The 27,690-nt window shown below is 42.5% G+C and overlaps 2 protein-coding genes across 2 annotated transcripts; one reads left to right on the top strand and one right to left on the bottom strand.

Annotated features, from left to right (window-relative positions):
- The first annotated feature begins 77 nt into the window (after positions 1-77).
- On the top strand, positions 78-1,303 carry LOC5570524 (proteasome inhibitor PI31 subunit). The gene is made up of 3 exons (XM_001659130.2): positions 78-393; positions 455-999; positions 1,079-1,303. Exons 1-3 carry the CDS (start codon positions 250-252, stop codon positions 1,212-1,214), a joined length of 825 nt encoding a protein of 274 aa, XP_001659180.1. The 5' UTR covers positions 78-249; the 3' UTR covers positions 1,215-1,303.
- Positions 1,229-27,462, bottom strand: LOC5570537 (E3 ubiquitin-protein ligase SHPRH). Its single transcript, XM_001659131.3, has 4 exons — positions 27,191-27,462; positions 25,546-27,116; positions 13,353-14,896; positions 1,229-1,869 (listed from the first exon to the last, which is right to left on the bottom strand). The coding sequence occupies exons 1-4, from the start codon at positions 27,330-27,332 to the stop codon at positions 1,293-1,295; spliced, it is 3,834 nt and encodes a 1,277-aa protein (XP_001659181.2). The 5' UTR covers positions 27,333-27,462; the 3' UTR covers positions 1,229-1,292.
- Between the last annotated feature and the right edge of the window lie 228 nt (positions 27,463-27,690).

Raw genomic sequence — 27,690 nt, 5'->3', positions numbered from 1 at the left:
CTCCACCGATGTAAACAAATGCATAGACGGATCTGTCACATGAAAAGGCCTATAACAAAACATTCTGCAGAAAAACAAAAAAATGACACCACACTTTTGAGCGTCTGTTTGTTTGTAAACTTTAACCGGAATTTGCTGCGTAGCAGAAAGGGATAATTTTGTTTTGTCGCGGAATTTTACTCGAAAATTAGGATCGAATAACAGCGCGTTAATTCTGATAGTTATCTGGAAACGTACAGCTTGAGCAAAATGTCAGAATCGGACTATTTCGGGTTTGAACTGGTGTTCAAATCTGTGCAGCCATCGATCCAGACAAAATCCGACGTTTTGATCGCTGTGGTCCATTGGTATCTGATCAAGAACTCGTTCCGCAACGTTGGCCTGGGGGATGATGTGAGTTTTTCTGGTTTTGATCGTTTCAAATAGCATTACTGAATGGTTGTTTTGTTTGTAGAAAACGCTATCGGAGTCTGATGAGAAGAGCGAACTTCTGCCGGAAGGCTGGAACAGTAATCCGCACTCGTATGCCCTGCGGTATGTGAATAATGGTCAGCTCTACATTTTGCACGGAATCGACAGTGAGGGAACAATGATCGTCAACCTGCTGCAAGTCAAGACACTGAACGTTTCGAACACGACGTTCCAGATCGAAGACACGGTCAAGGCATTGAAGGGTTCCATCACGACACTGATTCCGGAAGCTGCCACCGTTTTGGATCGAATTCGCCGGGAGTTACTGGTGCCGGTGTTCGAGAGCAACAAGAAGGACGGCGAAACTCAGACCAAGAAGGAGTCGGAAAAGATCGAACGAGTTGATCCGGTTCGACCGGTGAATCCGCTGCTGGTGGGACCTCGTTTCGGACCGGGATCCGTTGGATCTGATCCGCTGGGGGTCGGTAATGTTGGCCGAGGAGATCTGGACCCTTTTGGCCGTGGTGGGGGTATGATCTTCGAGCCACCTGGTGGCTTCAATCCGCTGGCCAATCTCAGACGTCCCGGGTAAGAACCATTATTCAGAACTGCTAGCGATCCTTTCTTATTACCAACCATATAAATTCTTTTAATCTTATTTTTACAGACCCAGTGGAATCGTACCCGGAGCACGGTTCGACCCATTTGGTCCCACGGTCGGCACCAACCCAAGGGCATTCCGCAATCCGGATCCCGATCCAGACCACTTGCCGCCTCCAGGATACGATGATATGTTCATGTGAAGCAAAGGACTCGATTTGAACTAACAATGAAGCTTTTTTTGTATTTGATCGGAATGAATAAAACGAATTTGACGCATTCTAATAGAGAACGATTTCGTCGTCTTCCAGCTGGAAAAGCTGCTCCAAATGCCGAACGGTGACCTGCTTCGAGCTCCAGAGTCCGCTCTGGTCGTTCTGGATGGTTCGATGGATGGTTTCCTCGATGGTTTGCTGTACGATAAATCTATGCACGAAGGTTGGCTTGGTTTGGCCAATTCGGTGCACGCGACCAACGGCCTGCAGTTCCTCTCCGGGGTTGAGAATTGGTTCCACCAGAAAGACGTGCGTCGCTTCCGTCAGATTGAGCCCTTTGGAACCGTACTTGAGGGGAAGCAGCATGCAGGTTATTTCTTTGCTATAGTCTTTGAACTCTTCAACGCCTTTGTAGAACTTGGAGGTTTTTGCACGGTAAGTGATGTCGTTTTGGTCCAGTGCTCGCGCCAACATCGTCAGAATCGGATCCCAGTGGGAGAAAATTATGATTTTTACCTGGGGTTCTTGGTGCTTCAGTTGAAGAATGGTTTCCACGATTTTGACGATTTTGCTGGAGAAGTTGCCCCGCACTGTGATTGCCTCCTCGGAGCAATCCTGCTGTGAGCAGGTTACGTAGTAGATGCTGGGAAAGAGAAACAATTACTGTTTACTGGTCTGATGGCAAATGAGTATCTAAAAAAATAAATTTTAGAGATTTAAGACCCCTTAAAATACCTTATCTAGGAATTTCTTGGAATTTTCTATAAAATTGTCATTTAGGATTCCTCCAAGATTTCAGATAAGGAATTATCTAAGAAATCTTTCAAAAATTACTCGCGAGATTCCTTCAGGAATTCCCCCACATTTTCCTGAGGAAGTCTTCCACGATTTTCCAGGAATGTCTGCTGACAAATGTCAACGATTTTTTTTTATTTTTGAAAAAAAAATTGCGGTGGTGTTTAAAAAAAACCTAAAGTAACCTCTGATTAAGTCCTAAAGAAGTCCTAGAGGAAGGAGTTCAAGGATTGCTGTTAGAATCCATGGACTCTTGAGGAAGTCTTAGATGATTGCCTACATAAATTTCTACGATAAAAAAAAAACAATATAGGGTAATTTGCCCAGTATTGCGGTTTTCCCTATTAGGGTAAAAGCACTAGTTTTGGCCAGTTTAAGAAATAATGTCAATAAAATTATAGCCGTATTTATACTAAATAAGTTGTTGAACATCAATGTCAGCAACTTTTCCAAGCAGCCTAGAGAGCCGTGTAGTTATTGGTACCGTCAAACGGGGCTTCTTTTGACTAATTTCCACATTCTTCAACTTTGAGGATTTGTAGCTCTAAGAATTATGGATGAATAATTTTGCAACGAAGAATGCAACGCGCGCGCACAGAAGCACAGAGAGAAGAACGCGGTGCAGCATTCAGAGAGGCAAAGTTGGCTCCCAAAAATCAAGAGTCGAAAACGGGCATGCCTTGATAGTCTATGCGAGAGTGCCAATTCTAATCCATGGGGTGACGCCTACAGAGTGGTAATGGCTAAGACCAAAGGTGCCATAGCCCCCCAAGAGAAGTCGCCCGAATTGCTGCGATCGATAATCGATGTACTCTTCCCGCACCATCCCATATGCAGCCCACAGACACTCAGACGGTTTGACCAACATTGACTCCGCCCCCAAGTTAGTCAAACCGACTTATGTTGATACAACCGTTTGACCAACTGTCAAGGTTGGTTGCAGCAACACGATATTTCTTAGCATGTTTTTAGACTTGCCGAGAGTCTAGTGAATATGTGATTGTTATTTTTTCGAATGCTGTAGCTGTGGGGGAGAATCTTTTCGTGAGAGAAGAACTTTCAACATTTAAGTACCGAAAAAAAAAATATTTAAGAGGAATTCCAGTTATAATTCGTACGAAATATTCCGGCAAAACTCAGAAATCATGACGGGTCTCTTTCGGGAAATATTCTGAGCAGTCATTGATATGGGAATGGCCATGGGATTTTTTTTTTCAAACATTCTATCCAGAATCTTATAGTCGTTTCCTCTAGTTATTCTACTTTGAAGTTTTAAAACTACTAATTGAACTTAAACACTTTACTTTTTGCAAAAAATAAAATACTAAAATCACTAGTAAGGCCAGCAAATACCTTTAAACTCTAATATACAGATAGGCCTATTTCGTCTGCGACTTACAGGCTTCTTCAGTGTCGAACACTTTTAGTATTTTATTTTTTGCAAAAAGTGAAGTGTTAAAGTTCAATTAGTAGTTTTAAACATACTCTAATAATCCCTCCATTAAATTTAATATTAAAAAAGCGTAGTTTGAAGTTTTTCCAGGAATCCATAAGCTATACTAAGGATTCCACCAAAAGCTCTTCCTGGGATCCTACCACGAATTTTGTCAATAATTCCTTTAGAAATTTATCCACAGATTCAACCAGAAATTCCTCCTCCAAAGATTCCCTTAGAGGTTCCTCTACAAATTATTGTGGATTCCACCAAAACATTCTCCAAAGATTCATTTAAAAATTCCTCCAGCGGAACTTCAAGCATTTCAATACAGATACTACCCACAATTTATCCAAGGAGTCATCAAGTTCCTCCAGGGATTCCACCAACAATTCCTCCAAGAATTTCATCAGAAAGCCTTCAAAGATTTCAAGAGAAATACTGCAAAAAAACAATCATCAAAACTTGATCAGCAGGAATTCCTTTAGAGATTCCACTTGTAATTTTTTGAGAGGATCCCCCAGGAACCGAAGGATAACGGTATTCCTCTAGAGAATCTTCAATAAATTATTTTATAAACTCCACCAGTGTTTCCTCCAAAGATTCTTCCTTGTATCTCTGAAGGGACACTACGAGGCATTCGTCCTGGAATTTCTGCAGATATTACTTCAATAATCTAATATAAATTTCTCCGAAGATTCTTAAAAGAATTTATCCATCAATTCCATCCAGTATTTCTTGAAGGATTTTTTCCAAGGAATCTACCAGGAATTACCTTAGAGAATCTTTCAGAAACTCCTTCGGGGATTTCTTTAAAAGTTCTTCCAGAAATATATTAAGAAATCTCTCCAGGAAACTCTCTAGGAATTAATCTATTGATTTATTTGGTGATACCTCCAAGAATTTCTTAAAGTATATCTCCATGAATTTTTTTTTTCAGAAATGAAAATAACATTTTTTTAGATCTACTTTAAATATCAGTTAACTCCCTGGAGGAATTTATGATAATCCTGAAGCACAATCCTAGTAACACCTTTGAAGTATTTTATGGTTGAACTTCTGTCGAAACTCTGGTAGATTTTTCTGGTGGTAATTCTAACGAAACTCTGGTGATGTTCCCAGTGATTCCTTGTGAAATTCCTTGAAAAATTTCTCCCGCGAAAAATTACAGGTGATATAACTTGAACTATCTGAAGGATACTAGTGGAATCTTTATAGAAAATTGTTGTCAAATCGCATAGGAAATTCGTTATTGGATAATTGGATATTTTGCTGGAGGAATTCCTTGAGGATTGATTCCTTAAGGAATTTCGGGCGGTATCCCTTGACTAATTCCGGGAGGAATCCCTTAAGGAATTCCAGGAGGACTACCTTGAAGAGTTCTTGGATGAATCTCTTGAAGTATTCTCTAGAAGTTTGGGTAGTACCTCCTAATAAATTCCGAAAAGAATTCATAATGAATTAACCCAGAATAACCCTAGAGGGATTCCTGAAGGAACCTTTAGAAGAATTCCTGATAGAATCCCTGACAGAACTTCTGATGGAATCTCAGAAAGATTTATAATAAAGTCTTAGAAGTTTTTCTAATGGAATCCGCGAACGAACTTCCGATGGAATCCCTGCCGAAATTCCCAATGGAATCTATTGAAGAACTCCTTCAGAAACTCTGGATGGAATCATTGGAGGAATTTCTGTTGAAATCCCGGAAAGAACTCCTGATGGAATCCCTAGAGCAACGACGGACAGAGTCCATGAAGTAATTCCAGGTGGATTGTCTTAAATAGCTCATGATACAATCTGATGAAATCCCTAGTTGAGTTCCAGTTGCAATCCCTAAAAGAACTCCTGATCGAATCTCTGGAGGAATTCCAGATGGAATCCCTAGACGAACATCCGATGAAACCCCCAGAAGAATTATTGATGGAATTCCTATAGGAACTTCCGATGGAATCCGGAGCGGAACTTCCGATGGAACCCCTGCAGCTAGTCCTTATAAAAAACCCTGAAGGAACTGCTGAATAAAACCTTCGTGAAATTTATGATTGAATCTTTAAAAGTTCTCCTGATGGAATGCCTGGATGAAATCGTGTTTAATTCCCTAGAATAACTCCTGATTCTAGAGGCCTACCTTAGCCGAGTGATCAGAGTCCGCGGCTACAAAGCAAAACCATGCTGAAGGTTTCTGGTTTAAAATTTCTGGTCGGTCCAGGATCTCTTCGTAATGGAAATTTCCTTGACTTCCCTGGGCATAGAGCATCATCGTATACCTGCCACACGATATATGAATGCGAAAATGGCAACTTTGGCAAAGAAAGCTCTCAGTTAAAAACTGTGGAAATGCCCATTGAGAAGTTGAGAAGCAGGCTTTGTCCCAGTGAGGACGTAACGCCAAGAAGAAGAAGAACTCCTGATTCTCAGAGGAATCACTGATGGAATCCCTGTAGGAACTCCTGATTGAATCTCATGAGGAATTCCAGGTGAACTTTCGGAAGGAATTTATAAAATAATTTTTACAGGAATTTCTTGTTAAATCACTGGACAAAATGTTGATTAAATTTCTGGAAGAACACCTGGTGGAATCATGAAGGAGTTTTGGAAGAATGCCTAAAGATATTACAAGAGGATTACCTGGAGAAATTCCTGGTAAAATTCCTGATGGAATCCCTGTAGTACAAATCCAGGTACAATCCATGGATGGATTTTTTGAACCACAGGTGAAATTGCTGATGGATTCAATAAAGATATTTCTGGAGAAATTGGTTGAGGAATAATTAAAGAATCCTTGGTGAATTTGCTAAAGAAAACAGTTAGAGATAGTAGGAAACGATAGTGAAATATATAGAAACAACTCAAGAGCGTGCATTTGATAGATCATTATGGCACCGACGCTGCGTAAATTCACGCATTTTGACTTTCCACCCATCTGCATCGGAAGTTCATGGGACGTCGAAGCTTCAATTTGACATGATGACGTTGGTGTTCGTGCAACATCCCTACAGACGGTACGATCGGTTCGTCGAACATTTGGCTCCGCCCACCGGTGGTTTGAGCAAAATCAAACTCGTTTGATTTTGGCCGACCGATTCGTCAACCGTCAAATTGGTTTCAAAAACTGTCAAATTGGTTCGTCAAGCAGCATCACACACGGTCAAACATAGCACCAACATGAGCATCAACCTGGGGGCGGAGTCAATGTTGGTCAAACCGTCTGAGCGTCTGTGGGGTGCAATAAGCCCATGGCTCCCAGCGCCGTATGCGGCAGATGAAGGATAAGAAGTGGCGAGAGTGACGAATGAAGAGCTGACAGAAGTCGTGAAATCATTTGCGTCAAACAAGGCACCGGGACCCGATGGTATCCCGAATGTTGCCTTAAAAGCGGCAGTGAACGCGGATCCAGACATGTTCAGAATCACGATGCAACGCTGCATTGATCAAGAAATCTTCCCGGATGTATGGAAGCGTGTATGCTACTACCAAAGGCGGGGAAACCACCAGGTGACCCGTCGGCGTATAGACCTATCTGTCTACTAGATACGACGGGCAAGTTATTGGAGAAGTTGATTCTCAACAGGCTAGTACCGTATACGGAGAGTGCGGACGGCCTGTCCAACAACTAGTTTGGATTCAGAAAAGGTAAATCTACTCTGGACGCCATCGAACCGGTCGTTCAGACAGCTGAAGTGGCAATCTAGCATAAAAGGAGCGGCATCCGTTACTGCGCGGTTGTCACTCTGGATGTGAAGAATGCGTTCAACAGCACAAGCTGGGAAGCAATAGCACACGCGCTTCACCGCCTCAAGGTACCGGTGCAGTTGTGTAAGCTTCTAGAAAGCTATTTGGATGGTAAGATTCTACTGTATGACACAGAGGAGGGGCAGAAAAGCGTTCGAATTACCGCGGGAGTACCTCAAGGTTCAATCCTGGGCCCGCTGTTATGGAATGCGATGTACGACGAAGTACTGAGGCTGCCCCTTCCGACGGGTGTTAAGATTGTTGGCTTCGCCGACGATATCACCCTAGTGGTCTATGGTGAATGGATGGAGGAAGTAGAGTTGACAGCAGCGCACTCTATATCCATAGTTGAGGAATGGATGAAGTCTAGGAAACTAGGACTGGCCCGTCACAAGACTGAGGTGGTAGTGGTCAACAACCGCAAGTCCGAGCAACGGGCGCTTATCTCGGCAGGTGATTGCACCATAGAGTCCAAGCGATCCCTTAGGCATCTTGGGGTAATGATCGATGACAAGCTCAGCTTCCCTAGCCACGATGAATATGCCTGTAAAAGGGCATCTACGGCTATAGCGGCGCTTTCGAGGATGATGTCTAACAGCTCTGCTGTAATTGCCAGCAAACGCAAGCTACTGGCAAGCGTGGCGCTATCCAGACTAAGGTATGCAGGACCAATCTGGTCAAAAGCGCTTAGAACGAGAAGAAACCTAAAGCGGTTGGAAAGCACGTACAGGATAATGTGCTTAAGAGTAGCAAGTGCATACCGGACGGTATCTAAAGAAGCCGTGTGCATCATAGCCGGGATGACGCCCATCGGGCTCATCATCAAGCAAGATGATCAATGCTTCAACCAAAGGGGTACCAGAGAAGTCCGCGACACGTGTAAAGAGGAAACGCTCAGAAGCTGGCAGCAGGAATGGGATAACTCCACTAATGGTAGATGGACCCATCGGTCAATACCAAATGTGTCAGATTGGTATAGTAGAAACCATGGGGAAGTGAACTTCCACCTGACGCAGTTTCTGTCAGGACATGGTTGCTATAGACAGTACCTGCATAGGTTCGGGCGCTCAGAATCTCCTGCGTGCCCCAAATGAGCTGGTGTGGAGGAAACAGCGGAGCATGTTGAGTCCAATGGTCCCCGTTTCATTGTTGTGAGAGGTCGCATGCTCGATATATGCGGAGGGGACACGTCCACCGACAATATAATAGAGAGAACGTGTGCGGATGCCGAGTGCTGGAAGGCAGTAACTACGGCTGTCACTCACATTATGTTAAAATTGCAGCGCCCATGGCGCGCCGACCAAGAGTTGGCTGCAGAGGATTAGCCCTGCCGAGGCTGGTCCCTTGTAACATTGTTTAAGACGGCTAGGAGAAGCAGTTTGCCTAGGCTACTTCTGCTACACGTGTTGTGCTATATGCACTGGTCCCTCCCCGAAGAAATACCGTAAGGTGGTTCCGGGGAGATAAGGGTCTGAGTCCAAGGGTCACCACTTGAGCAATTCTAAAAGAATTACTCAAGCACAGTGCATAGGCTGGTTTTAGCTCGTCGTCGTTGGTGCGTCATCCCCACTGTACGCGAGGGAGCTAACGGGACGTAATAAAACACGGCGGACTATATTCGACTTCAAAACGGACTGTATTAACCTAATTTACATTTACTTTTAGTGAGCACACTTTTTACGACTGATTGGTCAGACGACTGTACTTTTTATGATTCTCTTAGCGGAAAAGGAAGTGGAGTAATATTGGCAGCGCGCGACTGCGAGGCAGCGCTCGCTGCGAGGCTGCGAGGGATGTGCACGAAGTCTACACAGCGTGCAGGGATGGTCTGCACGCGAACACCCACATTCCCTAATTTACCTTCTAAGGGGATCTGTTTGCAGATTTTCCCCTTGTATAAAACCCTGTGTTCTTGGACAGGGGTGTCCAGCTCTACACCCTGATTCCAAAAAAAAAAAAAACAAAAAAAGAAATAGGAAATAATACTTGAGTGACCATTGCACTATGGTCCAGGAATCAGTTTTACGCGGAAAGATGCATTTTGAGCTTTAGAATGAAACATTAGACAAAAACGGTCTTCTACAAAGTTGTTTGTATTAGTTGAGCCCTTTGTTTGGTTATATTGAAAATTAGGGTGGACCACATTTTCATAGAAATTGTGTAACTAACTTTCTTATTTGTAGAAATTATATTATACATGCTTCAGCAAAGTTGTAGACCATTCAATTTCAAGCAACTTTGCCAAAACAAGTTTTTTTGTATCTCTTAAATTGACCGATTTAGAGCTTTTTTCCTACGGTGACATAGGGTGGTCCGAACAAAACTGGTTTTCTGGCTCTAGAGTTTTCAATTCAAATTTCTCATCAAAGTAGTCTATGAAACACTTTTAGAGATTTGAAAAATGCGTAATTTGGTGAGTGAAGAAACTCGCTATCTCCTTCCGTTCAGGAGTTATTGTTGTTTTTCTCTCAAAAACATGCCTACTTTGATTGTGAACATCTCTGATTGGGGCAAACAAAAAAAATATCTTTTGACGGCATTCAAAAGACAAAACAAAATTGTATATTATATCAAAAAATTACAGATGTGTTATTTTTGTAACTCTAATAAAATGTTTTGAAAATCAAATATTTTTTATCACAAAAACTTTCATAACTTTTGAACTAAAATAGATATCAACAATCTTTTTGCATGAAAATTTGCGTTTTGTTAAGTTCTAAAAGTCGTTCATAGACGAATTTGACGAGAAAATAATATTAAAAAAACTAGAGTTGAAAAACTTATTTTTGTTGGACCACCCTGCGATGTAAGGAAAAAATGCTCTAGATTGGTCAAATTTTGAGCTACAGAAAAACTTTTTTTGGCAAAGTTGATCAAAATTTTAAGTTCTACCGCTTTGCCTAAGAGCATATACCAGTATTTTTGCAAATAAAAAAGTTGATTATATGATATGTGTGATATTGTGGACCACCCTAGTTTCAAATGACACAGTATGTAAGCTTATATTTTTAGAAACAGTTTTGTAGAAAATCATTTTTGTCTAAAATTTCATTTTCATGCCCAAAATGCAAAATAATAAACACACTCAATCACGATTTGCTTGTTCGGTTATTTTTAATACTGGGTACGAATTGTAAATCATAAAAAATACCGAACTTTCAGCTTTTTGATTGAAAACTTCTGACGTTCAGTAATAATTTTTACTTTTTACTGAACTACGGTAACTGTCAGACCCAATTTTGCAACATTACCGAACAGGCCGAAAAGTCAGTAAAAACAATTACCGATTATTCAGTAGTTGATGTTTTTTACTGGCTTGTCGTCAAAATCAAATCAAAACAAACTGATGCGCATGCGGGAAAGTGTCAAATGAGAATCTCCTGCTGTAAAATCGTCCGGCGCCGGGAGACACGGCTTTGGCAACCAAACTTTTCTTGCACCTATTTTGCGCTTTCTCGTGGTAAGTAGTCGAAATTTAGTGAGAAACTCAACCATTTTAAGCAACCAAAAAGGCACAGCACGATTTAACTGCTTACGTTGGTAAATTCAATTGGTTTCCATACAAGAGGTAAATTCCTCTGCATCATTGAGTTTGCCTTTTGTATGTAAACCAACCAAATAATGATTTTGTCACACATTTTTCGATTACTTCCACTGAGATATGAGCATACCGTAGATGTTTATTCTCATGAAAAATGCATGTCGATGTCCATGTCCATGTCGATTGGGTTTTAATTTGTATTGATTGCTGAAAAAAAAACAGTATCCGAAAAAGCATGCATGAAGCATGGGAAACTGGAAAGCCAGTAAAAACGCTCTACAATTTTACTGACTAAGTCAGTAATTTCCATCAATCAAAACATATTTTGGTTTACTGGGTTTTTTTCGGTAATCGTAAAAATTACCGAAAAAACCGTAGTTCCAAAACCCAGTAAAATTTTACTGGGGTCGGTAATCTGAATTGGCTGTGAAGAAATACATACTATGAAAATCTTCAAAATAGTTTTAGAGCCCTATCTTTCTTATTTCGGATTTCTCGTCAAAGCGGTCTATGAACGACTTTAAGAACTTAACAAAACGCAAATTTTCATGCAAAAATATTGATGATATCTATTTTGGTTCAAAAGTTATGAAAGTTATTTTTTTTTTGTTGGTAGCGATAGGGGTAGTACTAGCACTCTTAATCTGCCCTAAGCTCCTTCCCAGCATTTGCTTTTATAAGCCTCTATTGCGTTCATCACACAGACGTTCCTAAGCAATGTTGCTCAAATGGTCACTGTGTACGCTAGCAGCAATCAGCCCTTGCCGTAGTTTTGCAGTCTAGTAGTTCAGACTACTATCAAACTATGATAAGGCCTGAAATGCTACTAGAGTGGTTAAAGTGAAGAACGAAATAGTTTTATTAAAAGGTCCTCATTCCCCATTTCATTTCATCACTCACTATCGTCACTTTTATTTTCGACACTATCACGTATATCACCGATTATCACTCATCAACTTTCGTAATACACTTCAGATATACTTTGCATTATAGCACTTTTCACATCACACCATTTTCATATAAATTTCATTGTTATTACCGTTTGCCATCTGTTAGCATCACTAAGTAATTAAAAGATACTCAATTTAAATGTTCCATTATTTTTGTTGCTGTAGAGTCATTACTATTCAAACTACAATTTAGCATTTCAAGAAAGTTACAGTAAATCAAAATCACTTAGATCCATTCTTCTGCACACGCTGTCATTATTAACACATTTATCATGCATGTTTGAAGAACTAGGCAATAATGTTTATGTTCAGAGAAATGATTGCAAAATGTATTATGGCCTTTATTGAATTAGTAGAGTTCACATCATTATACATCATCATTATTATATTTTTAACAAAATTATCAGAATCACTTCCAATTTCATTTTCAAATTTTTCATCACCATAGATTTTATTATAAAATCACTATTAGCACCTTCACAATCACTAATTTTAATAACAACGCGCAGTTCCACCAAACACCCATTGTTATGTTGCATTATAAAACGATTGATCACACGTTAGCTTCGAAACTTAACAACCATTACTGATTAGTACAAAGGATGCTACAGCTCGTGATGAACGAACTGAACCATCAACAGCCAGCACTGGTTTATAAGTAACTAATGAGCCCTGAGGCCCTCCGTTCGAAGAGGACTTGATAATATGCCGAAACATATTAACAGATCCTCCGCCTGAATGCAGCCGTTTCATGATAAATCATGAACCGTTAGAGGTGTGCCAAAGTATTGGGAAGGTGATATGTTTCACAGACGGGTATTATTATGGTGCACCTTCTACTTTGGCACCGTCAAACCCTGTGATCGTGGCCAGGGATTTTAGTTCAAAAGTTATGAAAGTTTTTCTGCTTAAAATCCTTTGTTTTTCAAGGCATTTTATTAGAGTTACAAAAATAACACATCTGCAATTTTTTGATATAATATACAATTTTGTTTTGTCTTTTGAATGCCGTCAAAAGATATTTTTTATGTTTGCCCCAATCAGAGATATTTACAATAAAAGTAGGCATGTTTTTGAGAGAAAAACAACAATAACTCCTGAACGGAAGGAGATAGCGAGTTTCTTCACTCACCAAATTACGCATTTTTCAAAGTTCTAAAAGTGTTTCATAGACTACTTTGATGAGAATTTTGAATTGAAAACTCTAGAGCCAGAAAACCAGTTTTGTTCGGACCACCCTATGTCACCGTAGGAAAAAAGCTCTAAATCGGTCAATTTAAGAGATACAAAAAAACTTTTTTTGGCAAAGTTGCTTGAAATTGAATGGTCTACAACTTTGCTGAAGCATGTATAATATAATTTCTACAAATAAGAAAGTTAGTTACACAATTTCTATGAAAATGTGGTCCACCCTAATTTTCAATAACATCAAACAAAGGGCTTAACTAATACAAACAACTTTGTAGAAGACCGTTTTTGTCTAATGTTTCATTCTAAAGCTCAAAATGCATCTTTCCGCGTAAAACTGATTCCTGGACCACTGTGCATTGTGCATAAAAAACTAGAAACCATCCAAATAGAGACTAGCATTAAAGTATTAGCCAAATCTCTAAAAAGGATTACTACCAGCCCTGAGTTTAGGAAATTTGTTTCATGATCTTATAAGTACTTACTCCGGTACTCGCTGCCGATGACGACAAACGACGCATGCTATGATATTTCCATGATTCCGGGCGATCCGCAGAATTTCCGGCGCACACGCCACACAGAAGTGGTGGCCACACTGCAGCACCGCGTACTTATCCTTCGGAGTGTACTGGCAAATTGGACACACGTCGATCTCCTTCGCGCTGCCCAGATGTTGAAGGTACTTGAGCGTTCCTTTCAGACGAACGAATTCCCGCTCCGAGTTCATTTTCTGTGCCTTAAAATCTTCCAGAGTTTCGTCCACCTCGCAGTCCAGTATCTGTTGGATGGTTTTGCGAGTGTTACTTTCCTCCAGCTCCTCAACGGTCACCACCTGCATTCTAGATCGACACATGTTCAGCTCATCATAGGCTGCGGCTGTGTAGTTGATCTCGACCCAATACTTGGAATACTGTTTGAACTCGGCTTTCAGGGCATCCACATAAGCAAGATAGAGGTCACCTTCCTCGAGGATTTCAGGATCCAAACTGTCTCTTTTGGAGAATGCATGAATCTGTCGGAGAAGCAGTTCCTGGACCGTCATTTGCCAGGAACCTTTCGTTTTCGTAGCCGGTCCATCTTCAACAAGCTCCATCTGGAAAATTACGCACTCGTACTGCGTTAGGTCCGATTTCACGTTGCACAGCACACAAGTCGGTCGCTTCATCCGCTCCTGGACGGGCAAATCCGGCAGTTCCGGATCCAGATGGCACAAGAACGCAGTTTGCACCAGCTTTTCAATGGGATCCTTAACGTCGGCAGGCCACAAGTGCTTTGGCTTGAGATTCGTTACAAAGTAGTCAATGGATTTGAAGGCTTTTTGCAGTTGCGCTCGATTCTGGGCCAATTTGTCCAGCCACACCGTTAGAGTATAGTCCAAGCCTCGCACAGTATCGATCTGTCTTGCCGTGACGTCATGATTGCGGATTTCGACGTTCAATTTAAGAAGCAAATTCGCGGCCTTAACGGCATCTCTATCCACTCGATAAAGCACGCTTCTCCACCAGCGACCATCAATTTTCCCACTCAGATTGCTGGTCACCTCTCGGATTTTCTCCGTAGTTGGCTTAAGTTCCAGCTCCACGCCTTTGACGATATTCGAGTACGTTTCGATGTACTTCCACTCCAGCTTAGCACATCGTTCTTCGTAGTCTTTGACTTCTTCCAAAAATATCTGTCCTCCGTCTTGCTCTTGCATCCGCATGACCTCTAGAATGTTATGCAGCGCATGGATCTGAAGCAGAGAATCGACGCTGATCGTCCCCTGGTAGTCCTCAGCCCACCGAAGTGCCGATTTGTACATTTTGATGGCCTGATCGTACTCCTTGCGGATCACGTGGATGGCGGCCATTCCGTTTATGCTGGACACGACGGAACGAAGTTGCGATTTGCAATCCATCTCATTGCTGGTGACCAGGTGTTCGTGGAGTTCGGTCGGCGTGAGCATCTTCTTCGTCGTCAGCTGATCCGAACGGTGCAAAACGGACGGAATACTGCAATCCTGACGAAGTTTGCGCATCGGTTCCATTAGCTGGAATGTTAGGGATCATTGTTAAAGCGGTCCACTTTTGTATGAAAAAAATAAAAACATCTCAGGTTCTCCCCTCCATTTTTTTCATTTGAATCCCTATACTGATCTTATTCGCAAAATTGGCCATTGTTATATGGAGTTTCTTATATACATGGGACAGTTATGCGAATAGGTGCAATGATCTACAATATACATATACCTACTAATACATAGGTTCCCATTTTTTTATGCAAAAAAAAAAACAGTGAGATAAAATTTCTGTTCAAGGGTATGGTTTTCGATTTTGATAAAGTTCCAATGCATGAAAATCTTTTCAAAGTGTTTCCCAAAATTAATCAACTATTAGATAAATATGTATTTAATGGGGATGGATAAGAATGTACCATATCGTATGTGTTTTAAGTGGAAACGAGTATTGTAACAGAAATGTCAGTAGCGTGCAAACAACGCTTTTTTTCACACCGAAGAGGGCAAGAGCGTCACCAGAAGATGTTAGACCAGGCGGCTCAAAAAAGCACTGGGGTATATTCAACAACCGAGGAAGCTACTGAGGAACACAGCGAAACATCGTGGCAAGTGATCGGAAAGAAAAAAGAGAAGACGAGTAAAAGAACCCCTCCGAAAATGATGTGTCCATTAAGGTGCGGAAGCATTCCTCGTCGTGCGCTCCATCGAGACGGTCGAAATTATTCCGTGCTCTTACCTTTCGTTATTTTGCGGTAGAGTTTTTTCTCCACACGCAAGTTTTCAGATAGTGGAGTTTTTTATATCATACGCTCATCCTACCAGTGAACGAAAATTGGTATTTCGCGCAACACGTGGAAGCAGCTAGTCTTGGCATAGTCCAACGGCTAGACTGTGGATCATCTAAGGGCAAACCGGGGGTCCCCCTTCCCGGCATCTACCATCGTGCTCATCGCAGTCATACATCAGCGGGCTTTCATCGTAGTACCCAGCTCCAGTAGATCGAACGAGCCAAGGTCATCACACGAGCAAACGCCAATGGATCATTGAAGGTAGTTTTTGTCAGTGCTCACCGCATCAAAACAAAGGCGCCACTGTATATGTGATTTAACATTGTGACAGCATTGCTGTTCTGTCAAACACACAAGGCTACGGTGACGCTATCTATGCTTTCCATAGTGGCCGTTTTGGCTATTTTAATGATCCATTGACTACCTACAGTAAGCAGATAACACGCGGTGTGTGGTTAGGTAAATTGTTCCTCCTTCTTTGGTTGCATTGTTTGCCGTCGGTCGGTCAATTTCATATTCTTTGGTCGAATAGTTACACAGTGGTCTCGCAGTGTATTTTTTCTCAACTAAAATAGAATCCAATTTTTTTGTTGAATTATTTTTTATTATTAATTGATATTTTCGTGTCGCATTAATAGCAATTAATTCACTTAGCATTACAAAACCGTATTTTTTTTAATTTTTTTTTTGACGTTAGATAACGTCTTACGGCAACATACTGGGGTACAATTTCGAAAAACGAAAAAACGCTCGCGTCACGAAAAGTGGTTAGATTTTGACTGTCAATAACTTACTAACGCCCGGATAGATTTTCAAGATTCTTCCACCAATCAATTAGAAATCTTTCTACGAATCTACTCCAACAATGAAAACTATTGATTCTCATGACTAAACTATTGAAAAATTGGGAAATATCGAAGCATGTCTTATTTTTCATAGAAAAGCACATTTTTCTTGTGTATTCCTGACACAGACATCATTGCGCGATATCTTAGCCACTTTCGTCATTCAAAGGAAAACGCCCCTTTCGGTCTGCTTCTTGCTCCTCTTTATTCTTTCGTGATCAGTCGAAGCCAGCCAAACTCCAATCAGCGACGCGCGCATCAGTCAATTGTTGACCAGCAACCGGAGAAGGACTCATAGCGGAATAAATTTTACACGTTCTTCGCTGCTGGTGCTGCTGCTGTTTATTCCCAAGCTAAAAGCTGCATGTTCCGTGTAATCGCTCATCATGGCCTTTGGCATCCAGCTAGCCCATCGAATTCGTGGAGAATACGTCCAGAAACCTTGATAATTACCGTTAGAGGAGTGAGCAAACCATCGAATACAAGGATGGACAAGAAAGCACAGAATTACCGACCGCATTTCAATTTAATCGTCTTCGGTGATCTTTTGGTGTGTTTCAGTCTAACAATGAAATAAAACCAAATTTGATCGACGGTGACTACCACCAACCGTCCTTTTCAGGACGACAATTTCATTTTAAAAGAGTTGTGAGGATTTTCCACCGTGAAGAGCGACATTACTGATGATTGGATGTGATTGATTCAGATTTTGGTCAGTCATTTGCACGCAACCATAAATGCGAAATAAATTTCCCATTGTGCGCGCGCGGGGCAATCGTCAACAGTGTGTGCGTGAGTCGGATAAATTGCGAACGGTACTTGAATGAAGAATCCCTCCCGGTTTGTTTCGCATTTAGAGATGATCGCATAATGCCGTTGTTGCCGTCGCTACCTACATGATACTAGAGCGATCAATATCAACTCTCGAACACAGAGCTAAAACTAATCAGCAACAGCTTTGTTGACGTTTCGATTTGGTAAGACATTGTCGATCGAATGGAAATACTCACACAGAAAAGACTGCGAAAATGCTACCGCCGCCCGACTCGAACGACGGGAACCTATGTTTAACTTAGTTTGCCATTTATCTCCGTTGAAAAGTAATCATCCGAAACTATAATTGATAACTAAATAAATTATTTAATCAATTGTAGCCCTGAAAAGGGCAGCTGTTTGAAATTGTGCTTCAATGCAATTTAAGCGAGTTCGCGACGGATACGACGGGTATCGAAAGGCTTCGGAACTCACTTAAGCAATCAATCTTAGTGGATCATGCGTGAACCTTCAAGCGGAATATTTGTTTGTTGAGCAAAAGTTACCGCTCATTCTTCTTCTTTCATCGACGAACCAACCAAAGAGTAACACAAAATGTTCATAATAGGTCAGAATTGACATGCAACAAATAGTGTGAAAATTGATTAGAAGAGCACTTATTTTCGACCTACAAGAAGTCTGTGCCAATTTTCGAATTTTCATACAAAGTAGGCCAAAACCGTATCGAAAATCGGTCGGTCGAAAATCATCGAAAATCGGTCGAAAATTAGTGTTGGGTCGAAAATTGGTGCTGCTCTCTTAGAAATCTTTCATAAGTTCGTGACGGTCTCAAGCCAGGAAATAGAAGAAGCTAAAGTTATCCAACGTCATTTGGCGGTCGTATCTCGGAAACAACCTCTTACTTTTTCATATATATATATACATACCTTTTTTTTGCACATTTTTTATTATTATTGATATTGGCGTTTTTCTCGAAGCGTAATACAACGCTACATTTCTTGAGTTTTGTGAGCTAAATTAATTAAAAGCTTCTTGCAAATATTGGTTAGGTTATTGATTTTTCCTTTGTGTCTAAAATTACTGCACAATGGATCCAAATGATGAAGGCGGGGGCAATTCGCAGTTCCTAATATCTTCCGAAGATGAATCAAACACATTTGAGTTGCGCTGACATCAAAACTGTTGCTGGAGGGTTTAAAAACCGTGCTGTTCCCCCAGTCACTATCCTTGATGTCAGACAAATGAATCAGGTGGCTCCTGATGGCACAAAACAGCCCTCAAATTCGTTTTGCGTCACATTCTCTAGATCGGCGCTTCCGGACTACTTGGTGATCGGGAAACTTCGGTTACCCGTTCGCCTCTATAAACCTACGGTCATGCACTGTGATACGTGCCAACAGATTGGTCATACCACACCTTTCTGTTGTAACAAACCACGATGCGCTAAATGTGGTGACCAACATGTTGAGGGTGCCTGCAGTACAGAACCTAAGTGTACATGTTGTGGTCAAGCTCCACATGAGCTCACCACATGTCCTAGGTATATAGAGAGGGAGAAACATCAAATTCGATCTCTACAGCAGCGATCGAAGCGTTCTTACGCAGAAATGCTGAAGAAGATCGCCCCAGTTGTTGCTCCGCCAGCCCAACCGATAGTTAGCAACAATATCTTCACCTCCCTAGCTGACGATGAGCAAGGTTCTGTCTCTGAGGAGGGTGAAGAGTATACTATTGTGCAAACAGGATCAAAGAGAAAGCGAGCTGTTGCTAGACAGCTGCGACATCGTCAGCACATTTCTCAAAACGCACAGCAGGAACTCCGACCCTCCCTGAAAAAGTCAAGAAGCAGCAAAAATGCTATTAAAGCGAATCCACCAGGTTTCAGACTTGTCCCTGGAGACTTTCCGTCACTTCCGGGATCATCTAAAACCCCAGATATCCCAGTTTTTCGCCCAGAAAGCCAACACGCAAATATTCCTTCGGCTCGACAGGAAAGTGTCGAAATTTCCGACAAACTAACACTTTCTGGGATTGTGGAAATCATCTTCAAAATATTGGAAGTTTCTCCCGCAACAAGGAACCTCATTAACATGGCTCTTCCTTTCGTAAAACCTCTTCTGAAACGTCTGTTATCACAATGGCCGATCCTTGATTCGTTCATATCTCTCGATGGATAATTCAACCAATGAGGTCGGGGATATGATCGAAATCCTACAGTGGAATTGTAGAAGCCTTCTTAAAAATATCGATGCGTTTAAATTTTTAGTCCACAGCACGCGCTGTGACGTATTCGCCCTTAGTGAAACATGGCTCACTTTTGATAAAGATATTTCTTTCCACGATTTTAACATTATCCGCCAGGTCCGAGGGGACGGTTATGGAGGGGTGTTATTGGGGATCAGAAAACTCCACTCCTTTTATAGAGTTGACTTCCCTCTGATGACTGGCACCAAAGTAGTCGCATTGCAAGTCACGATACGAGGCAAAAGTTTTAGCATAGCAGGTGTGTACCTGCCACCGAGCGCCAGGGTATCTCGCAGGGACCTTGCAGCCATCTGCGGCGCCATGCCAGCTCCAAGGTTAGTCGTTGGCGATTTTAATTCGCACGGTACAGCCTGGGGGTCAATGTATGACGATAACCGTTCGTCCTTGATATACGACTTGTGCGACGACTTCAACTTGACAATTTTAAACACTGGGGAAGCAACACGAGTAAAACCTCCAGCTCCACCAAGCATATTAGTCCTTTCAATCTGTTCGAATTCGCTGTCATTGGATTGCACGTGGAAAGTTATTCAAGATCCCCATGGTAGTGATTACCTGCCTATCAAAATTTCTATCACCAATGATTCGTGTCAGGCCCGCCAGATCGACTTAGCGTATGACCTCACGAAACATATTGACTGGGGAAAGTACGCTGAGTTCATCATCGATGGCGTGCAGTCGGTCGAGTTACTTCCTCCGTTGGAAGAGTATCAGTTCCTATCCGAATTAATCGTCAACAGTGCTCTTGAAGCACAGCGTCGACCAATACCGGGATCGAAAGTTCGACGTCGGCCACCCACCCCGTGGTGGGATACCGGAAACGCGATTCTCGGGAAAACTACGAGCGCTATACCTCTCTTGAACGCAAGTTTGGTAGCCTTGTCAAAGCGAAGAAACGAGGATATTGGCGAAATTTCGTAAACGGTCTTTCGAGGGAAACGTCGATGACAGCATTATGGTCCGCCGGGAGAAGAATGCGTAACGCGTCGTCGGTAAATGAAGATAAAGAACACTCTTCTCGGTGGATCTTCCAGTTTGCTAAGAAAGTGTGTCCTGACTCCGTTCCCGTGTACAGGACGGTTCGCGCTTGTTTGCCAGAGAGAAACGAAGTTGATAAACCCTTTTCGATGCTTGAGTTCTCACTTGCTCTCCTTTCATGTAACAACTCTGCCCCAGGAATGGATAGGATTAAGTTCAACTTGCTCAAAAACCTCCCAGATGTCGCGAAGAGGCGCTTGTTGGACTTATACAATCAGTTTCTTGAAGGCAACATTGTTCCGGATGATTGGAGACAAGTGAGAGTAATTGCCATCCAAAATCCCGGAAAACCCGCATCGGATTACAACTCCTACCGCCCTATCGCGATGCTGCAGTGCTTACGCAAGCTGTTAGAGAAGATGATTCTTTATCGGCTTGCCGAATGGGTTGAATCGAACGGCTTTCTCTCAGATACGCAGAGGCAAAGGAACGAACGACTGTCTTGCGTTACTTTCAACAGAAATCCAACTAGCCTATGCTCAAAAGGAGCAAATGGGCTCAGTATTTTTGGACATTAAGGGGGCTTTTGATTCAGTATGCATAGATGTCCTTTCTGACAAACTCCATGATTGTGGGCTTTCATTATTATTAAACAACTACTTGTATAATTTGTTGTCTGAGAAACGTATGAGCTTTTCTCACGGTACCTCGACAACTTCTCGAATAAGTTACATGGGTCTCCCCCAGGGCTCATGTTTAAGTCCCCTTCTTTACAATTTCTATGTCAGAGACATTGATAATTGTCTCGTGGAAAATTGCTCGCTAAGACAGCTTGCGGATGATGCCGTTGTTTCTGTAACAGGACCAGGGGCGGATGATTTGCAACGACCACTGCAAGATACTCTAGTCAATTTGTCTACTTGGGCCTTGAAGCTGGGTATCGAATTCTCCCCGGAGAAAACTGAGTTGGTTGTCTTTTCTAAGAAGCGTGATCCTGCAAAGGTAGAGCTTCAACTCATGGGTAAGGAGCTTGCCCAGGGTATTTCAACCATGTATCTAGGGGTCTGGTTCGACTCTAAATGCACCTGGGAAAAGCACATCAAATATTTGTATCAGAAATGCCAGCAACGAATCAACTTCATGCGTACCCTCACTGGAACATGGTGGGGAGCTCACCCGGAAGATCTGATAAAGCTTTATCGAACAACGATTTTGTCGGTCCTCGAATACGGTAGCTTTTGTTTTCAATCCGCCGCGAAAACACACATCCTGTAGCTGGAGCGTATCCAGTATCGTTGTCTTCGGATCGCGCTAGGATGCATGTCCTCAACTCATACGATGAGTTTAGAGGGTTTAACAGGAGTACTGCCTTTATCAGATCGTTTCGCGGAATTATCGCTACGCTTCCTAATCCGATGTGAGGTGTTCAGGCGTTGCAGAATTCGCTCTCATTTGAGAATGAAGCACGATCAAAGCAAGCAAAGAAAAACATCCCATCTGTTGCGGTCCACGATCGTCATTGTATCGCAAGGTGTAACAAGTCTGATAAATGGAAGCAGCGAGCGAGAGCCCCAACGAGAGAGCGATGATAAAATCCATTTTTCTCGCTTGTTTACCGTTGGGGATAGGTGTTTTTCTTTACTGACACGATAAACAATCCACGAACTTCCAATAACAACAGTGTCCCCCAGGCTTGGAGCATGTTTAGAGGGGTTTTATCATGCACTACTATCCCCCCAATCTGATCAAACTTGTAGCAGTATACGATAAACAGTCTCTCATAATGTGCAGCATGTTATGATAGTTACAGAGAGCGATACGTGAGAGATTCTCTCAATTTTCTCAGGATTCAATCCCTGGAGGTGTTAAATCCATTGGTGATTGGAAATTTTGAAAAGCTAATCGAATGAAATCCTCAAACAAAATTTATGACACTGTACTACTGGTACATGAGTCTGGAGGTTAACCCTTCATTGAATGCTCCAAATCGTAGTTGCTTCCCTGACTTCTCCAGTTCTACTGTAGGCTTTGATCTGTCCAAGAAGCAGGAAATCCATGGAATTCCAGATCATCTCCGATCGGAGTATATTCCACTAATTTTTGCAAACAAGTTCGGTCATGTCAGCAGCGACAGAACGTTTTACACTGATGGGTCAAAAACAAATGATTCCACTGGATTTGGTGTTTATAACGAATTTCATAGTGCCGTCCACAAACTTCAAAACCCTTGTTCGGTATACGTCGCAGAATTAGCGGCTATACACTATGCATTAGAGCGAATAGCCTCCCTTCCCTCTGATCGATATTTCATTTTTACGGATAGCCTCAGCTCCATTGAGGCTATACGTTCAATTAGGCCGGTAAAGCACTCCTCGTATTTCCTTCGCGAAATACGATCTTCACTGAGTGCTTTATCGAATCACACCATCACCTTGGTATGGGTCCTTTCACATTGTTCGATACCGGGCAATGAGAAAGCAGACTCACTCGCCAAGGTGGGAGCTATGGAAGGCAATATTTATGACCATCAAATCGCCTTCTATGAATTTTTCGCTATTGCTCGTCAGCAAACCCTGCTCAGTTGGCAACAAAAATGGGACAATGGTGACTTGGGTAGGTGGTTGCATTCCATTCTCCCTCGGGTGTCCAGGAAGCCGTGGTATAAAGGGTTAGACATGAGTCGAGATTTATCAAGGTAATGTGTCGGCTGATGTCCAACCACTACTCTTTGGGATCGCACCTCTATCGAATAGGGCTCTCAGACAGTAACCGTTGCGGTTGTGGAGCAGGATATAGAGACATCAATCACGTGGTGTGGTACTGTTCCGAATACGGCATTGCCAGATCCGATTTATGTGTATCCCTCAGGGCCCGAGGGAAACCAGATAAGGAAGACATTAGAGATTAGGGATTTCGATAACATGATGCTTATTTACAAATTTTTGAAGCAAAAGCAATGACATCTGTTTGATTTCCCATTCTCGCTGTCCACATAGTCCCCTTTTTGGTTTCGTTTGTCCACCTTGTCCCCTCGAAATACGTTTGTTTGTACCGTTACAGGTTGTCGTCATGTCCACTCTACGGTTGACCTGCAGCAACAACGATACTCACTACCACGCTGAACGTCAACATGTAAACCTTAACCCTATCCTCTCCTTCATTTTTTTGTTATCCTCAACCTCGGCCAAAAAATCAGACGTACCCTGAATAGTGAGATGATCCTCGAGTTAAGAAAGGAGTCAAAGGCAAGCAGCTCTTTCTATAAAGAGCTCGCTGAAAAAGCTTTGAAGGATAATGTGGAAGTAAGAGCCGTGTGCCTGGAAGCGACTCTCGAATGTAAGAATATGGACGAGATTTCAACGGAGGAAGATCTGAGGTTAGCCATGTAGCAGCAGTGCACATTGTGTAACGTTCCAATGACAATTCGCATGAGAAAAGGCCCTTTAGTGCCAAACGCTTAAGTTTTTGGTCTAAACTTAAACGTTTATCACTAAACTTGGGACAGGCTATAAGGACCCTATTGGGTAGAAGATACAAGTAAAACAGCGGCAATTTGGACGGTTGGAAGATACCCCTTTTCAGGAAGAGGTGGAATGCGCAGAAGAAGGCTTCGTAATCGCCAAAGTTGATGGTGTGTACATCTGTAGTTGCTACGCACCTGAAGAATTTAACCGTATGCAAGACGGATTAACGGAAGAGCTTACCGATAGTAGACCATTCGTCATAGCCGGCAACTCCAATGCTTGGGCGAACGAGTGGGGAAGCCGCTTCACCAAGAGGATCCAGTTTGTTAGAAGCATTAGCAAAGCTAGATGTTGATCTAGTCAACGAAGGTATCATCAGCACATTTCGTTGGGAAGGCAGAGAGTCCATCATCGACCTCACTTTCTGCAGTCCGGGGCTAGCAAAAGACGCACGAACTGGAGAATGTGGGAAGAGTATACCGGCAGTGACCATCAGATTATCCGGTACCGCATCGGGGGCAGGTTCTATCCAGTATATTGTATTTGATCTCTTCAAGTGAGTTATAGTCACTTGAGAGACCTTTCAAGACGACTGAACAAACGTTCAGTTCGTCATAAGTAAAAATTTGTGCTTCTACTCTTCAAGATGTTTGAGAAGAAGTTCGCGATCTTTAAGAGTTTCCGGCAAAACGCGACAGTGTCCTTTCTTTGCGATTTGGAAGGAGACCTTGATTCCCCTAATGGAGTTCAAGATCACCTGCCTAAATCCCGCAAATTCTGAACAACTGACCACAATAGGCGGCACTCTTTGCTTCCTCACTTGAATCAAAGAGCCTGGGCTAGAGGCTGCTTCGATTTGGTGTTCGGAAAATTTGCCTAAGGCATAGAACTGATTGCTCATTTCGATACAATTATTCATTTCACCCTTGGAAGAAAGTTCGCATTCCGGGGAAGCGTCCTTTCTTCCATTCTTGCCACGTTTAGTGACAGTTTTAAATCCCACTTTTTTGGAAGGAAGTTGTGAATTCAGAGATTCACCCTTCCTTTTGTTTGTTGTTGATACCATGTATAATTAATAAACGAAAGAAGACGTGACCTTCGAGAGGTTTTTTCCCAAGACGGTGTCCAAGAAGGATTACCACCGCTAGCTTTCGCCAACGGGTCCAACGAAAAATCGAAGGCGCGGGTCCTAACAAGGATCGTAGAGGGATCATTAGTAGAAAAAAATAGTACTGAAAAGTACTGTTTTAGTAGCATTGAAAAGTGCCGTTTTTAATTTTAGCACTGAAAAGTACTGTTTTATTGCTTTAGGTCGTTTTTAAGAAAACTTCCAAGAGCAGAGAGAATTCGTGTACGCACAGCACAAAGGTACGATGCGCACTGATGTGCTGGTTTTAGTGCGTCGTCGTTGGTGCGGCATCCCCACATCCCTGAATTACTTTCTCAGGGGTCTGATTGCAGATTTAGCCCGTATAAAAAAAAATCCTTCAAGACGCTTCTAGGGGTCCAAATGAACAACTTTGAGTGGTGTAACTGAGATTAAAATTCAAAACGAAAATAATACATACCAAATTTAGCGTTTGAATGTTCATACGAGCCATACTCGTATCCTCCCTTGCTAGTTTATTGGCCTTCTCACGGAAAGCCGTGGCACACTTGGCGTGTTCCATCCGGTAGAAAAAGTTCTGCAAATCCGACATCGTGATATAGTGGATCACTTCCGTCTGCGGTGGAATGCCGAGCTGATCCAGAACTGCGACCTTGCACGTGCGCCACATAATGCGCGACATGACGTGCAGCAGAGGACGTGGATTGCCCTGGTAAAACATCCGACTTAGCTTCAACCAAATCCGGTAATCGTTGTACGGCGCGTAATCCAGGAAGTGAACCAACCCGTACAAATTGTCCATGCTTTTCTCGATCGGGGTGCCGGTAACCGTCCAGCGGTGGACAGCCGGAAGCGTTTTGACCATTTTGGTCGTCTGATTGTGGACACCTTCCACCATTTGGGCCTCATCCAGACAAACGCGCCACCATCGAATCAACGGCAACGGAGAAACCGGTCTAAGGAAACGTTTCACATGGCGAGAGGTTCGCTCGTTTTCAGCGACGAAATGAATCTCCATTTTCAACACGTTGTAATCCGTGAGGACCACGTCGTACTTGGCCAGATCAGTTGGGCTGATCCATCCACTCGTGGAAACGCCTTCGTAGATGAAAACTTTGAACGAGGGGTCGTTGATGTGCTTGGTTATTTCCGAGGCCCACTGCATTTTGATGGACACCGGTGAAACAATGATCGTCGTTCCGGCTTCAACCAACGGCTCCGATCTCCAACATTCCGGACAAATGTACCGTTCCGGTTCCTGTTCGCTGTGCTTCAGTACACATTTTTTGTGTTGTCTCAAGCCGCATTTCCTACAAGTTATGAGGTTCTTCTTTGAATCTCTTACGCAGATACACCTGATTTCTTTTTTGTGTATTTCTTCATCAAAGAAGTTTCCTTCTGATTCTTCCAACTCCAACAACTTGCGCTTCTTTTTCCGATTATACAGCATCAGCCCCAATATCTCAACGGTCTTGCCCATTCCCATCTCATCGGCCAAGATCCCTCCCGGAGGTATCGGAATTTCGCGCGGCATCTCGTCCACCACTTCGCCACTATCCAAATACATGAAGAAATCCACATCCTCAACGTTGCTGCACTTCAGCTTCAAATACTGCGCGGGTAAAGTCTTCCGGACCGTTTCCCTGTCCAACATCCATCGGATGGCCTGCGTCTGGTATGGTCTCAACGTTGGCCTCAAACAGCCGTGACTCACATCCTCCGGAATCGAACCGTCCAAAACGTCACCAAGATGGCTTTCCCTTAAGCGGTCGTAGAACTGGCCAACGCTCAAAACCGATCCCTCCTCGTTGGACGATTCTTCCCGCAGTTGCAATTCCTCCAATCCCACAAAATCATGTCGTTCCAGCTCCTCGAAAAACTCTCTCACCATTCTTTTGCGCTGCTCAAGGCATCCAAAGTCGTTCCATTCTTCTTGCCTTAAGCGCCGGAGGAACAAACTCAGATAAACCGTTTCACTGTCCGAAGCTTCCGTTCGTTGGTGGAGTTCATACTCTGGGATACGACTCACATCTAAAAGAAGGAACATGGTTTAACAAAACCATCGTCAATAATTATCCTTAAGGAATTTTGCTCAGCATTCAAACCTTTGAGGAAAGTTTTCACGTTCAGGCTTTCGTCAAGCTGGAAGTAGTTTTGGCCTTGATATTTGAAGGTTGCTCCGCCGGTTCCCTCCACTGAGGCCACAACACTCCGGAGGATGGCAATGTCCGCCAAACAGTAATGCATGCTGAACGGCTTAAATATTCACTTAATGTTAAACAATAATCAGAATTGGAACCATAAACTACAATATTAAATTCAGAAACTGCAGACGCGAAAAAGGACGCAAGCCATCTAGTTTTTTTTTTTTAATAACATTGTTTTGTTTACAAAAGCTGGAGCTATTTTGCGTCAATTGACATTACCAGCGGGTATTAGCTCCAGTTGGTCGAAAAAGCTACGCGTCGCAAATCTGAAAAGTTATTTTCATGCGGGGAGGGGAATGGAAGCAGAAGTCGAAAAGAGGTCGATAGTTTAGAGTACACTGAAATCAATTTTATTGTACAAACTACTGAATCCATGGTAAAATTAAGAACTGCACCAA

This window comes from Aedes aegypti, chromosome 2 (genome assembly GCF_002204515.2).
Source record: "Aedes aegypti strain LVP_AGWG chromosome 2, AaegL5.0 Primary Assembly, whole genome shotgun sequence".
In the NCBI taxonomy this organism is placed as follows: domain Eukaryota; kingdom Metazoa; phylum Arthropoda; class Insecta; order Diptera; family Culicidae; genus Aedes; species Aedes aegypti.
The sequence above is the reverse complement of the archived record's forward strand: the minus strand, read 5'-3'. Positions and strand labels throughout refer to the sequence as shown.